Genomic DNA, 15,479 nt, shown 5'->3' with positions numbered 1-15,479 from the left:
GGACGCTCATGGCTCGCTGACGGCTCTGGACGCTCATGGCTCGCTGACGGCTCTGGACGCTCATGGCTCGCTGACGGCTCTGGCAGATCCTGTCTGGTTGGCGGCTCTGGCAGATCCTGTCTGGTTGGCGGCTCTGGCAGATCCTGTCTGGTTGGCGGCTCTGGCAGATCCTGTCTGGTTGGCGGCTCTGGCAGATCCTGTCTGGTTGGCGGCTCTGGCAGATCCTGTCTGGTTGGCGGCTCGGGCAGATCCTGTCTGGTTGGCGGCTCGGGCAGATCCTGTCTGGTTGGCGGCTCTGGCAAATCCTGACTGACGAATGGCTCTAGCGGCTCCTGACTGACTAACGGCTCTGACGGCTCGGGACAGAAGGGCGGCTCTAATGGCTCGGGACAGACTGATGGCTCAGACGGCACTGGGCAGACGGATGGCTCAGATGGCGCTGGGGAGACGGATGGCTCAGATGGCGCTGGGGAGACGGATGGCTCAGACGGCACCGGGCAGACTGATGGCTCTGGCCGGATGAGGCGCACTGTAGGCCTGGTGCGTGGTGCCGGAACTGGAGGCACCGGGCTAAGGACACGCACCTTCAGGCTAGTGCGAGGAGCAGGGACAGGGCACACTGACCTCTCGAAGCGCACTATAGGCCTGGTGCGTGGTACCGGCACTGGTGGTACCGGGCTAAGGGCATGCACCTCAGGCCGAGTGCGGGGAGAAGGAACAGTGCATACAGGGCTCTGGAGACGCACAGGTGGCTTAGTGCGTGGTGCCGGAACTGGAGGCACTGGGCTGGAGACACGCACCATAGGGAGAGTGCGTGGAGGAGGAACAGGGCTCTGGAAACGAACTGGAAGCCTGGTGCGTGGTGTAGGCACTGGTGGTACTGGGCTGGGGCGGGGAGGTGGCGCCGGATATACCGGACCGTGCAGGCGTACTGGCTCCCTTGAGCACTGAGCCTGCCCAACCTTACCTGGTTGAATACTCCCCGTAGCCTGTCCAGTGCGGGGAGGTGGAATAACCCGCACCGGGCTATGTAGGCGAACCGGGGACACCATGCGTAAGGCTGGTGCCATGTACACCAACCCGAGAAGACGTACTGGAGGCCAGATATGTAGAGCCGGCTTCATGGCACTCGGCTCAATGCTCAATCTAGCTCGGCTAGTGCGGGGAGGTGGAATAACCCGCACCGGGCTATGAACACGTACAGGAGACACCATGCGCTCTACTGCGTAACACGGTGTCTGCCCGTACTCTCGCTCTCCATGGTAAGCCCGGGAAGTTGGCGCAGGTCTCCTACCTGACTTTGCCACACTCCCCTTTATCCCCCCCCAAGAAATTTTTGGGTGAGCCTCTCGGGCTTCCAGCCGCTCTGCCTTGCTAGCGCCTCATAATGCCACCTCTCCGCTTTAGATGCCTCCAGTTCCGCTTTGGGGCGGTGACACTCCCCTGGCTCTGCCCAGGGTCCTTCTCTGTCCAGAATCTCCTCCCATGTCCATTCCTCCTTGACCGACTGCTGCTGTCGCTGCTGCCCGTTAACCCGCTGCTTGATCCGGGTTTGGTGGGTGATTCTGTAACGTTCGTCTTGTGGTGAATGAACGGACCAAGGCACAGCGGGTGATGAATACATACTGATTTATTAAATGAAAGACGAAACACTAATGAACACTAGAACAAACTACAAAACAATAAACGAAGGCAACAGACCTGAAACAAACAAACTTACATATAGACGAAGAACGCACGAACAGGAACAGACTACCTAAAACGAACAAACAAACGAAACAGTCCCATGTGGTATACACAGACACAGGAACAATCACCCACAAGCAAACAGTGAGAACAACCTACCTTAATATGGTTCTCAATCAGAGGAAACGTCAAACACCTGCCTCTAATTGAGAACCATACCAGGCAACACATTAACCCAACATAGAAAACACATAACATAGACTACCCACCCCAACTCACGCCCTGGCCAACTAAACACATACAAAACAACAGAAAACAGGTCAGGAACGTGACACGCTGGAAACGCTCGTTAGCTATTCAAGGCGGCGCGAACTCCATTGCAAGCTGGCTAGTTGGTAGCAGGTGTTGACACAGGTATCCAAGTTCTTGAGTGTCCCCCGACATCAGCCCAGTCAACTTTCTCTCAAGTCATTGGGCCAAAGAGGGAGGAATAGGATAAGCGACTGGAGTAGTTACCCTCCTTCTCCTCCTCCCACGCCAAACTGAATAAAGGGGCTCTTTTGGACTCTGAAAAGCAGGAGACACACTCATGTAGCCTAGGCATTGATTTAATATACTGGTCCCGTCCTCGACTTTGTTGTGGTGTTTTTGACGGATACTCATGTGTCAGGAATGCGACAATGGCCACTCTGAACAGCCTTCAGCAGCAGCAGGATTACTTCAGAATCTAGCGCAACATTTGCAAATAATAGATACTACTGATATACTTACTCATGATATACAGTACTTCTGCCAGGTTAGCCTACTTTGCGGTTAGCATTTTATTGAGTGTTTAAGGGGAAAGTTTTTCTGTCAACCCACAAGACAGTTATCACAACTGGCTACACATGGAGTGAGACAAACACATGTACCACACAGACAGACGGACAATATTGCTGGAAATTAATTGGCAGATATTGTTAGGTTTGGCTTTTTAAGCCAATTGTGGCTAAACAGGGGTGGGATAATGTCAATGTTGCATTGATTAAATAGTAGCTGGGAGATTGCGGTGTCTGATACTTGTGAGATTTATTTGACAGTTAGCGGTGGAATTGCAAGTACTATCAATTGTTTGGTGAGCTACTCATAGATGGGCTGCGAGCTACTGGTAGCTCACAATCGACCTGTTGGAGACCCCTTAATTAGACTATCCTTTTGTAAACTAATTTTGTAAACTTTTGTAAACACTAGGAGATGATGAAGGTAATGGAGTCCAGGTGTGAATCATTAAAGATTAACAGGTGCACATAATGATGAGTACCAGGTGTGCGTAATGATGAATCCCAGGACCGGTGGTTAGTACTCTGGCAACGTCGTACGCCGGAGCAGCAGCAGATGTGACACCCGAAGTTGAGAGAACATGGGTTAAGAAAATGGTGCAATTTTGATTTTTGAAAATAGGATACTTATTATGCCTTAAATAAAAAAAATCTGATATTCATATGTGCATTTTTGTGGAACAGTTTAATTTCAATTCTCTTTTTTGTTTCTCAAAATCATTGTCACGTGGTTAATCATAAAAATCAGAGTTAAAATGATCGTCTCTATGTTAAAAATCAACTGATGCAAAATTACCAGCCTCTGCCATATGGACACGTTGATACACCGTGAGCCACTGGCGGCTAAAGAAATGATTGTTTGGAATGCATAGCCTATAGGCCAAAGCAGCAATAAGCCTATAAATTCCATTGCTATTTCACACCAAGGATTGGTGATTATCAAGAGGAGATTGTTGGAAAGATTTTTCAAAAAGCTTACTGTTAAGAAGTAATAGTTTTAATATATACAGAGCAAAAATATAGATGCAACAATTTGAAAGATTTTACTGAGTTAGTTCCTATAAGGAAATCAGTCAATTTAAATAAATTCATTAGGCCTTTCATCTACATATAAGGCTTTTATCTATGGATTTCAAATAACTGGTAATACAGATATGCATCTGTTGGTCACAAATACCCAGTGGTGGAAAAATTACCCAATTTATAATACTTGAGTAAAAGTAAAGATACCTTTTTAATAGAAAATACTACTTGAGCAAGACTTAAAGTATTTGGTTTAAAAAAGAAAGAATATAAATAATTAAGCAAACCAGATGGCACAATGTTTTTATTTTATTTACATACAGCCAACGGCACACTCCAACACTGACGTAATTTACAAACAAAGCACAGAGGCAGTAGAGATGATCAGGGATGTTCTCTTGATAAGTATGTGAATTGGGACCCTTTTCCTGTCTGCTACGTATTCCAAATGTAACGAGTACTTTTGGGTGTCAGGGAAAATGTATGGAGTAAAAAGTACGTTATTTTCTTCAGGAATGCTGTGAAGTAATAGTAAAAGTTGTTAAATAGTAAAGTACAGATACGACAAAGTAATTTTACTGAAGTACTTTACAGGAAACCAGTCTGTATCTGGTGTGACCACCATTTGCCTCATGCAGTGCAACACATCTCCTTCGTATAGAGTTGATCAGGCTGTTGATTGTGGTCAGTGGAATGTTGTCCCACTCCTCTTTAATGCTGTGCGAAGTTGCTGGATATTGGCGGGAACTGGAACACGCTATCGTACACGTCGATCCAGAACATCCCAAACATGCTGGATATGCATGCCATGGAAGAACTGGGACATTTTGTACAGATCCTGTGTGCATTATCATGCTGAAATGTGATCGCGGCAGATGAATGACACAACAATGGGCCTCAGTGTCACGTTCCTGACCTTATTTTCCTTTGTTTAGCTTTGTTTAGTTGTTCAGGACGTGAGCTGGGTGGGCAGTCTATGTTGTTTGTTTCTATGTTTAGTTTTCATTGTCAATTAGCCTTATATGGTTCTCAATCAGGGGCAGGTGTTTGACGTTTCCTCTGATTGAGAACCATATTAAGGTAGGCTGTTCACACTGTTTGTTTGTTGGGTGATTGTCTTCTGTGTCAGTTTATGTACCACATGGGACTGTTTCGTTTGTCTAGTCTGTTCCTGTTCGTGCATTCTTCGTTATATGTAAGTTCTCATGTTCATGTCGGTCTACGTTGTTTTTTTGTTATTTTGTAATTTAACAAGTGTACTTCGTGTTCGTCTTGTCTAATAAATTCATCATGTCTTCACAACACGCTGCGTTTTGGTCCGATCCATGCTCCTCCTCAGACGAGGAGGAGAACAACCGTTACACTCAGGATCTCGTCATGGTATCTTTGTGCATTCAATTTGCCATTCATAAAAAATGAAATTGAGTTCGTTGTCCGTCGTATATGCCTGCCCATACCATAACCCCACTGCCACCATGGTGCACTCTGTCCGGTACAGTTGAAACTGGGATTCATCCGTAAAGAGCACACTTCTCCAGTGTGCCAGTGGCCATCAAAGGTGAGCATTTGCCCACTGAAGTTGGTTACAACTCCAAACTGCAGTCAGGTCAAGACCCTGGTGAGGACGACGAGCACGCAGATGAGCTTCCCTGAGACAGTTTGTGCAGAAATTCTTTGGTTGTGCTAACCCAGTTTCATCAGCTGTCCGAGTGGCTGGTCTCAGACAATCCCACAGGTGAAGAAGACGAATTTGGAGGTCTTGGGCTGGTGTGGTTACACTTGAGGCCGGTCTGACGTACTGACAAATTTTTACCTAGCTCCTTCCATCCTGGATGGACGAAGTTTTATTCTATTCTAGGTTTCATCTGGATTCACCTGGTCAGTTTATGTAATGGAAAGAGCAAGTGTTCTTAATGTTTTGTATACTCACCGTATATAAATAAAAACATATTCCTTCAAGTATTTGAGTACTGATGTTACTGTCCCCACTACAACAAGAAATACTTAAGGGATAATCAAACAGGGGCTATGCGTTCTCTGGAAAATAATTCACGACGAGGAAGGTGTGTGCCACGATTGGCAGTAACCTTCCGTTGGGTTGCATTATTTTCAGAGAACGCATTGAGCCCTGAGTTGATTATCCAGCTTATACCACTGCTATAATTTAACACATTTGCTGCTAGAAATGGTTTCAACATCCACTGAAGTAGCTACCAAGTTTACTTGATAGCTACAGTAGTGTCACGTTCTGACCTTAGTTCCTTTGTTATGTCTTTATTTTAGTTTGGTCAGGGCGTGAGTTGGGGTGGGCATTCTATGTTGTTTTTTCTATGTTTTTTTCTATTGTCCTTTTCTATGTGTTTGGCCTAGTATGGTTCTCAATCAGAGGCAGGTGTCAGTCGTTGTCTCTGATTGGGAGCCATATTTAGGTAGCCTGTTTTTCATTGTGTTTTGTGGGTGATTATTTTCTGTTCTGTGTTTTTGTTTCACCGTACAGGATTGTTCGTTTGTCGTTTTCTTGTTTTTGTTCAGTGTTCATTATTTCGTATTAAATCAATATGGACACTTACAACGCTGCGCATTGGTCCTCCTCTTCTTCCAACCACGACAAGCGTTACAAGTAGTTAGCTAACCAAACCATCAGTCCTCATAAATATTAGCTTGCTATTATGAAAATCTAATTCAATTTAACTTTTGCTTTCAGAAACAGCTCAAACATGTAACTGTTAGTTATTGCCATGCATTACAGAGAATTATACAACGGGTGGGTCTAATCCTGAATGCTGATTGGTTAGAGAAAAGTATGAAATGAATGCACTCACTACTGTAAGTCGCTCTGGATAAGAGCGTCTGCTAAATGACTAAGATGTAAGATGTTAAAACCACATTCCAGCCGGTGTCTATTCCACAAGTTACCACCGGCTAAATCTATTATGTTAAAATGCTAATTTACAATGTTCCATCAGACTGCACAATCCACTGTCTCATCAGCCTAGCCAGGCAATTTGTAAACTTGATTTCCACTATAAAAAGCATCTAGACATTATCTCACATTAGACTATAATTTCGTTTTCAACAACAGAGATAATGCTGGTGTTTGGAGGATATATTGGCACGGACCTAACAACACCCGTGCCAATATCTCCTCCAAACACCGGCTTCAAGGGCATTAACACTTAAATATTGCACACTCTAGAATTCCCTTCAAACTAATCAGAAACAAGTTTTCAATAATGCTGTGGTTTAAATACATTTTATTGAAATACAATAGAATTCCATTTTTTCCTATGGAGGACTGCTCCTTCTGAGGTGTACCAATATAGCGGCCGGTGGCTTCCAGGGTTTATATACATCATTGACATTGTTTTTACTGTATTGTTTGTAAACAAACACTGTATATGAAAGTGTTATGAAAGATGGCGCCGGAGGGGATGGCTGCCGTCTTATCGGCTCTTAACTAGCCATGCTATTTTGTTTGTTTTTTTCACGTTGTTTGTAACTTGTTTTGTACATAATGTTACTGCTACGGTCTCTCATGCCCGAAAAGAGGTTCTGGACATCAGAACTGCAATTACTCAACTCCAGATTAGACAAAGAGTTTTTCTTCAACGAGTCGGACAGGAGGTTATACTACAGACACCCCAACAGGCCCAGATCTCCGTCATTCGCTGCAGAGGGAAACTGAGATTTTGCGGAATCAGTGAGGATCAGGCGACGAGTGGCTAATCTGTCTTTGCCATCTGTCCTGCTAGCTAACGTTCAGTCACTGGAAAATAATATGAACTTGAAGCACGTATATCCTACCAACAGGACATTAACAACTGTAATATCTTATGTTTCACCGAGCCGTGGCTGAACGACTACATTAAGAACATATAGCTGGCCGGTTATACACTCTATCGGCAAGATAGAACAGCAGCCTCTTTCAAGACACGGGGTGGGGGCCTATGCATATATGTAAACAGGTGGTGCACAATATCTAAGGAAGTTTCAAGGTTTTGCTCGCCTGAGGTAGAGTATCTCATGATAAGCTGTAGACCACACTATCTACCTAGAGTTTTAATCTGTATTTTTCATAGCTGTCTACATACAACCACAGACCGATGCAGGCACTAAAACCGCACTCAATGAGCTGTATACCGCCATAAGCAAACAGGAAAACGCTCATCCAGTGGTGGCGCTCCTAGTGGCCGGGGACGTTAATGCAGGGAAACTAAAAATCAGTTGTATCTAATTTCTATCAGCATGTTAAATGTGCAACCAGAGGGGGAAAAAATCTCGACAACCTTTATTCCACACACAGTGTCGCGTACAAAGCTCTCCCTCGCCCTCCATTTGGCAAATCTGACCATAATTCTTTCCTCCTGATTCCTACTTACAAGCAAAAACTAAAGCAGGAAGCACCAGTGACTCGGTCTATATGCCAGATGCTAAACTACAGGACTGTTTTGCCAGCACAGACTGGAATATGTTCCGGGATTCTTCCGATGGCATTGGAGTACACCACATCAGTAACTGGCTTTATCAATAAGTGCATCGAGGAAGTCGTCCCCACAGTGACTGTATGTACATACCCCAACCAGAAGCCATGGATTACAGGCAACATTTGCACTGAGCTAAAGGGTAGAGCTGCCGCTTTCAAGGAGCGGGACTCTAACCCGGAAGCTTATAAGAAATTCCGCTTTGCCCTCTGACAAAACATCAAACAGGCAAAGCATCAATACATGACTAAGAGTGAATCGTACTACACCGGCTCCAACACTCATCGGATTTGGCAGGGCTTGCAAACCTTTACAGACTACAAAGGGAAGCACAGCCGAGAGCTGCCCAGTGACACGAGCCTACCAGACGAGCTAAATTACTTCTATGCTCGCTTCGAGGAAAGTAACACTGAAACAGCTGTTCCGGATGACTGTGTGATCACGCTCTCCATAGCCGATGTGAGTAAGACCTTTAAACAAGTCAACATTCACAAGGCCGCAAGGCCAGATGGATTACCAGGACGTGTACTCCGAGCATGCGCTGAGCAACTGGCAAGTGTTTTCGCTGACATTTTCAACCTCTCCATGTCTGAGTCTGTAATACCGACATGTTTCAAGCAGACCACCATAGTCCCTGTGCCCAAGAACACTAAGGTAACCTGCCTAAATGACTACCGACCCATAGCACTCCGCATTAAGCGAATGGGTTTTAAGAAGCGAGGCTTGGCGGATCATGTTTCGGAGGTCACGTGACATTTCTCCTTTGACATCCCTCAACGGTTTACTAAAACAATGGCGGGGTGGCAAATGTGTTATTATTTGAAGTAAAGATTTCCCCTTTAAGGCCTCAAAGGGCTCTTGAGTCATTATGGTTTCACATAGAGCCATCACCCTTACCAAAGAACCCTTGAAGAACTCTTTCCTAAGTGTGAACTACTGTTTTGCCCTTGAGCAGGACAATCCCTAACCTGCTTCAGGGGTGCTGCTATATGTTGTTCCCAGCCTCCCTGTTTGTGTTTGGTGTCCTGGTAGTTGGCATTTAAAGAACAGAAAGCAAAAATATAAATATTTACAAAACATCACTTGCATGTTTTTGTTTGATTTCATCCTCAGTGTAAATCATTTACAATAAATGTGAATTAACTAATGTCTAATGTTTAGTTCTTTCTCTGTGATTTGTCTTTCTCAGGCCACATTAAATGATCGCTCCTCCATCCAAAAGCCTCATCTCTTCTTCCTCCCAGATGTCCCCAGCATTCCTTTTTTCCCACGTGACGCCCATCGACATGACATTGAGGTCTTGGAGGCCAACTATCCCATAATCCTCGCAGAGTTTCAGGCGGTCTACCAGAGAGGCATTGATCCAAAGATTGGCTGGACCGGCCTGGGACCTAAGGTACACAAACCTACAACTCCCAATGAGCATGTACCTGTTCAGTCACTAATCTAACCTGATTGGACAATTAGGTGAAAGCAAGGGTTCTCTTACATAGCTTTCACAGATCCAGTCATGTCACACTAGTGAGTCCTTCCTAAACAGAGGGAGAAGGAATACATTTTTCATGTCTCCATAGCCTCTGAGCCTGTCATTTACTTCAAATAGAGGCAGTCTGCACCGTTGCAGTCAAGCTTCCACTAAGCTTTGGTGCCACAAGTGTGCACTTTTAACTCTTGCTATGCCACAATCCACCGGAAGTTGATTTAAAGGGGGGCTGAACTGACTAGCTACCCAATTTCTTTAGCCAATTCACTTCGGCCGGCTGAACTGGTGTGCAACCTTGACAAAGCTGGTTGGACATCAATGGGGCTAGTTAGTAGTGATGGGGGGAAAAAAATCTATACAGTTACATGTCGGGATATTATTTTTGAAGATATATCGAATTGTTTTGACAATATCGCAATATAATTTTTGCGCTAGTTTGCTTTACCTGCACCAAAACGCCAGTATTTTTCCATCATAGCTTGTTCTCCATCTTCTTTTTAAATAGGGAGCCAATTAGTTTTCAGCACTTTAATTTACATGACTGATCAACACTCATTATTGTAACGGCAGCCTTCCTCCTCTTCGTCTGAAGAGGAGGTGTAGCAGGGATCGGACCAAGACGCAGCGTAGCTCGTGTTCAACATGTTTTAATAGACGAGACGAAAACGTGAACACTTACAAATAACAAAATAACAAACGTGGCAAACCGAAACAGTCCTCTCTGGTGAAACGAACACAAAGACAGGAAACAACCACCCACAAGCCCCAACACAAAACAAGCCACCTAAATATGATTCCCAATCAGAGACAACACAAAACACCTGCCTCTGATTGGGAACCATATTAGGCCAAACATAGAAACAGACAAACTAGACACACAACATAGAATGCCCACCCAGCTCACGTCCTGATAAACACTAAAACAAGTAAAACACACAAGAACTATGGTCAGAACGTGACTGTACCCCCTCCTGAGGTGCGGACTCCGAATGCACCACCTAAAACTCTAGGGGAGGGTCTGGGTGGGCATCTGTCCGCGGTGGCGGCTCCGGCGCTGGACGAGGATCCCACTCCACCATTGTCTTAGTCGCCCTCCTTAGCGTCCTTTGAGTGGCGACCCTCGCCGCCGACCTTGGCCTAGGAACCTTCACCAAGGTCCCCACTAAATTAAGGAAACTCCTCCAGACTGAGGGACAGCTCATGACAGAGAGGTAGCTTAGGAGAGAGAGGTAGCTTAAGACAGAGAGGTAGCTCAGGACAGAGAGGTAGCTCCGGACAAATGGCAGCTCCGGACTGAATGGCAGCTCCGGACTGAATGGCAGCTCCGGACTGAATGGCAGCTCCGGACTGGAGGGCAGCTCCGGACTGGAGGGCAGCTCCGGACTGGAGGGCAGCTCTTGACTGGAGGGCAGCTCTTGACTGGAGGGCAGCTCTTGACTGGAGGGCAGCTCTTGACTAGAGGGCAGCTCATGACTGGAGGGCAGCTCATGACTGGCGGGCAGCTCTATCGGCTCCTGACTGGCGGTCGGCTCTAGCGGCTCCTGACTGGCGGGCGGCTCTAGCGGCTCCTGACTGGCGGGCGGCTCTAGCGGCTCCTGACAGGCGGGCGGCTCTAGCGGCTCCTGACAGGCGGGCGGCTCTAGCGGCTCCTGACAGGCAGGCGGCTCTAGCGGCTCCTGACTGGCGGGCGGCTCTGGCGGCTCCTGACTGGCGGGCGGCTCTGGCGGCGCCTGACTGGCGGGCGGCTCCTGACTGGCGGGCGGCTCCTGACTGGCGGGCGGCTCCTGACTGGCGGGCGGCTCTGGCGGCTCCTGACTGACGGACGGCTCTGACGGCTCGGGACAGACGGACGGCTCAGATGGCGCTGGGCAGACGGATGGCTCAGATGGCGCTGGGCGGGCAGGCAGCTCAGATGGCGCTGGGCAGGCAGGCAGCTCAGATGGATCTGGGCAGACGGCCGACTCTGACCTGCTGAGGCGCATAGTAGGCCTGGTGCGTGGTGCCGGAACTGGTGGTACCGGTTTGTAGACACGCACCTCAAGGCTAGTGCGGGGAGCAGGAACAGGGCACACTCGACTCTCGAGGCGCACTATACACCTGGTGCGTGGTACCGGCACTGGTGGTACCGGGCTGAGGGCACGCACCTCAGGGCGAGTGCGGGGAGAAGGAACAGTGCGTACAGGGCTCTGGATACGCACAGTAAGCTTGGTGCGTGGTGCCGGAACTGGTGGTACCGGGCTTGAGACATGCACCACTAGGCGAGTGCGGGGAGCAGGAACAGGGCACACTGGACTCTCAAGGCGCCCTATAGGCCTGGTGCGTGGTGCCGGAACTGGTGGTACCGGGCTGTAGCTACGCACCTCAAGGCTAGTGCGGGGAGAAACAACAGTGCGTACAGGGCTCTGGATACGCACAGTAGGCTTGGTGCGTGGTGCCGGAACTGGTGGTACCGGGCTGGAGACACGCACCACAGGGAGAGTGCGTGGAGGAGGAACAGAGTTCTGGAGACGCACAGGAAGCCTGGTGCGTGGTGTAGGCACTGGTGGTACTGGGCTGGAGACACGCACCACAGGGAGAGTGCGTGGAGCTACCACAGGAGAGCTGGTGCGCTGAGCTGGCACAGGACGTGCAGGGCTAGGGAGGCGCACAGGAGGCCTGGTGCGTGGTGCTGGCACAGTCTTCACCAGACGACTAGCACGCACCTCAGGACGATTATGGAGAGCTGACTCAGGTGACATCAAGTCCCCCACACGCTCCGTCGGGCGGATGTCGTGCCTCCAACACCAACACAACACCTCCCTCATAACTCTCTCCTCCAATTTCCCCATTAGTTCCTTCACAGTCTCTACTTCGCTCACCTCCAATACTGCCCTGACCGGCTCTGGTTCCATCCTTGGCTCCTTACGGTAAGCAAGGGGAGTTGGCTCTCCTACTTGACCCAGCTACACTCCCCTTTAGCCACCCCCCCCCCCCCCCCCCGAAGACATTTTTGGGGTTTCTTCTCGGGCTTCCTACCGCGCTTCCGTGCTGCCTCCTCATACCACCGCTGCTCGGCTTTAGCTGCCTCCAGCTCTTCACGAGAGCGGCGATATTCTCCAACCTTAGCCCAGGGTCCTTTACCGTTCAGAATTTCCTCCCATGTCCAGGAGTCCTGTGTAATGGGCCGCTGCTGCTGCTGTCGCTGCTGCCCGTTACTGCGCTGCTTGGTCCGAGTTTGGTGGGTGGTTCTGTAATGGCAGCCTTCCTCCTCTTCGTCTGAAGAGGAGGTGTAGCAGGGATCGGACCAAGACGCAGCGTAGCTCATGTTCAACATGTTTTAATAGACGAGACGAAAACGTGAACACTTACAAATAACAAAATAACAAACGTGGCAAACCGAAACAGTCCTCTCTGGTGAAACGAACACAAAGACAGGAAACAACTACCCACAAACCCCAACACAAAACAAGCCACCTAAATAGGATTCCCAATCAGAGACAACACAAAACACCTGCCTCTGGTTGCGAACCATATTAGGCCAAACATAGAAACAGACAAACTAGACACACAACATAGAATGCCCACCCAGCTCACGTCCCGACCAACACTAAAACAAGTAAAACACACAAGAACTCTGGTTAGAACGTGACAATTATCTCATGACTCTCACTTTTCCCTCTGCAGCAATAAGTTTGGAACATTGAATCAATATAAAATTACAGTATCGAATCGCAATACATGTAGAATCAAGAGAATCGCAATACCTATTGTATCAGCACCTACAGTGGTTGTTCCACTAAAAGTTTTATGCTGCGGTACTTAGAGGTAATTTGTGGTTTAGAACGGTACCCTGCGTCACCACTTCATTGCTCCAGACCAGCGCAGGGGGGAGTTAGAGCACTGATTATGCTTTTGGGTCCTACTGTGTCTCTAACTGACAATGAATTGGTGACATAAACCTAAATAGAAACTGATAATTGTGTACGACTTCAGTATTACTTACTAAAACTGTTAGGATTATTTGGCTCTTACTGTAGTACTGTAGCCCACTCCTGACCAGTCATGTTATACAGCGCCTGAGTGATGCAACGGTCTACGACACTGCATAGCAGTGCAAGCTGTGTTGCTACAGATGCTGGTTCAATACATGTGCTGGCCTCGACTGGGAGACCCATGAGATGACTGCAGGTTTTTGGTTTCGCTCCCTATAAAAACAGAAATAAATAATTCTAAATAACAAACTGGCTTGATTTACAAATTAGTAACAATGTCTCATCCCATGTTCAAGAATGGCCTTTTTCTCGCTAATTTTATGTTATTTGAAAACGAAATCATCTCCAAAATATTGTTATTTTTTAAACAAAGCGATTAATATTATTATTAATTTAGAATTATATAAAAGCCCCTTGAATATTCTCACAGATAAATTATTAACCCTGTTATTAGCAGACAATATATACTGGTCATGGCTCCCGAGTGTCGCACAATGGGATTGCAGTTCTCCAGCTGTATCCACTGAAAGCGTGCAAGGTTCAAGGCATGAGGGCAGGGGGTACGGGATGGGCCACAGAGCCGTGCACAGAAGACAGACTTAGCAGATGGGGAACGGAGTAGGAGGGAGGGGGGGTGCTACCCGCCACACTGGGTAGCACAGAGCAACACGTTAAGGGGCATTGCACTAATAACGGCGCTGACTAGGGAAACGTTCCCGCTGTTCTAGCAGGTAGCTGGACAATAGACTTGCCTAGATGGAGGGTAGTGGGAGAATTCTATCATCAAATGTATTTCTTAGGTTCTCAGTGAAGTATTATTATTATTATGTATCAGATCCGACCGTGATTGGGAGCCATAGGGCAGCGCACAATTGGCCCAGTGTTTCTCTCCCTCTAAAAACAGAAATAAATGTTTTGGCCTTTACAAATATTATTTTGGCATTAAGCTGAGTGACTCACTCATTCATGGCTTTGGATCAAAATAAATAAGTACCAACATTCTTTCTGATAGTCTTTAATAAATAAATGTTTTGGTTATCCTGACCTGGACACCATGTACAGTATTATAATACCCCATTATGGGCTATTAGTAGGACAATATACCTTTACCAACACCTCTCTGTATTTTGATACTTTGTGGATGGGGCCTCCCCAGTGGTGCCGCTGTCTAAGTCACCGCATTGCAATGCAAAATGCGTTGCTACATATACCCGTGCCGGCCGCCACCAGGAGATCAATGAGGCGGCTTTTGGTTTTAATTTAGAATCCTCCAATCCTCTATATGTAATTATTGTCAGAGAGTCACGTCATATTTTCCGATATACTGTAGGCCTACCGTAGGCGACATGAGTCTCACTAGTGTTGAGTAATATGCTGTTAAAGTGATGTAGGTCTTATTTAAAGAGCATATTGAAGTTAGAAACAATAGGATTTGAAGCATTAGCTTACAACTATTTTAGCACCGTTTCACGCTGCTCTGAGATAAGCATGGGGACTGGTCTTGAAAAATCTTTGAGATTTTTATTTTCACTGAATCTCCATTTGGGTATTGGTTAGACTAGAATTAGAAAGTGGAAATGTTATTCTCTTAGTGTAACCTTTATTAAACTAGGCAAGTCAGTTATGAACAAATTCTTATTTACAAGGACAGCCTACTCCTTCCTCCCCGTTGGGGAATTGAACCCTGGTCTCCCGCATGGCCTGCCTGCATGACACAGGGATTCTTTAGCTAAATAGCCCAGCACTGTAGCCTACTCCCGACCGTCACGTTGTACAGCGCCATATTTTCCGTTCCATCCTAACGGAAACCTAGAGGGTTTTTTGTTTTTCTTGTAATAGAAACACCATAATAATAGTCAAATTAATTAAGCAAAATGTCTTAAAATCAGTCCCATATACTATTTTCTTACATAAAAGGTTTTAAATTCTCTAGTACAGCCACTGCTGAAGGCTATCAAATACTTCTCAAAGATGCCCTCTGGTGGTCAAACTAGCACTAACTAGCATTAATGGTACC

General features: G+C 46.9%; 1 protein-coding gene across 1 annotated transcript in view; it reads left to right on the top strand.

The window, feature by feature from the left end:
• The window catches only part of asphd1 (aspartate beta-hydroxylase domain containing 1), an 80,590-nt gene that overhangs the window by 27,740 nt on the left and 37,371 nt on the right, over positions 1 to 15,479 (top strand). The window contains exon 3 of the mRNA XM_055881380.1: positions 9,198 to 9,404. Within this exon, the coding sequence (XP_055737355.1) occupies positions 9,198 to 9,404 (207 nt within the window). The remainder of the gene's footprint in view (positions 1 to 9,197; positions 9,405 to 15,479) is intronic.

Source organism: Salvelinus fontinalis, chromosome 2, assembly GCF_029448725.1.
Source record: "Salvelinus fontinalis isolate EN_2023a chromosome 2, ASM2944872v1, whole genome shotgun sequence".
In the NCBI taxonomy this organism is placed as follows: domain Eukaryota; kingdom Metazoa; phylum Chordata; class Actinopteri; order Salmoniformes; family Salmonidae; genus Salvelinus; species Salvelinus fontinalis.
This window is presented reverse-complemented; position numbering and strand designations above follow the sequence as displayed.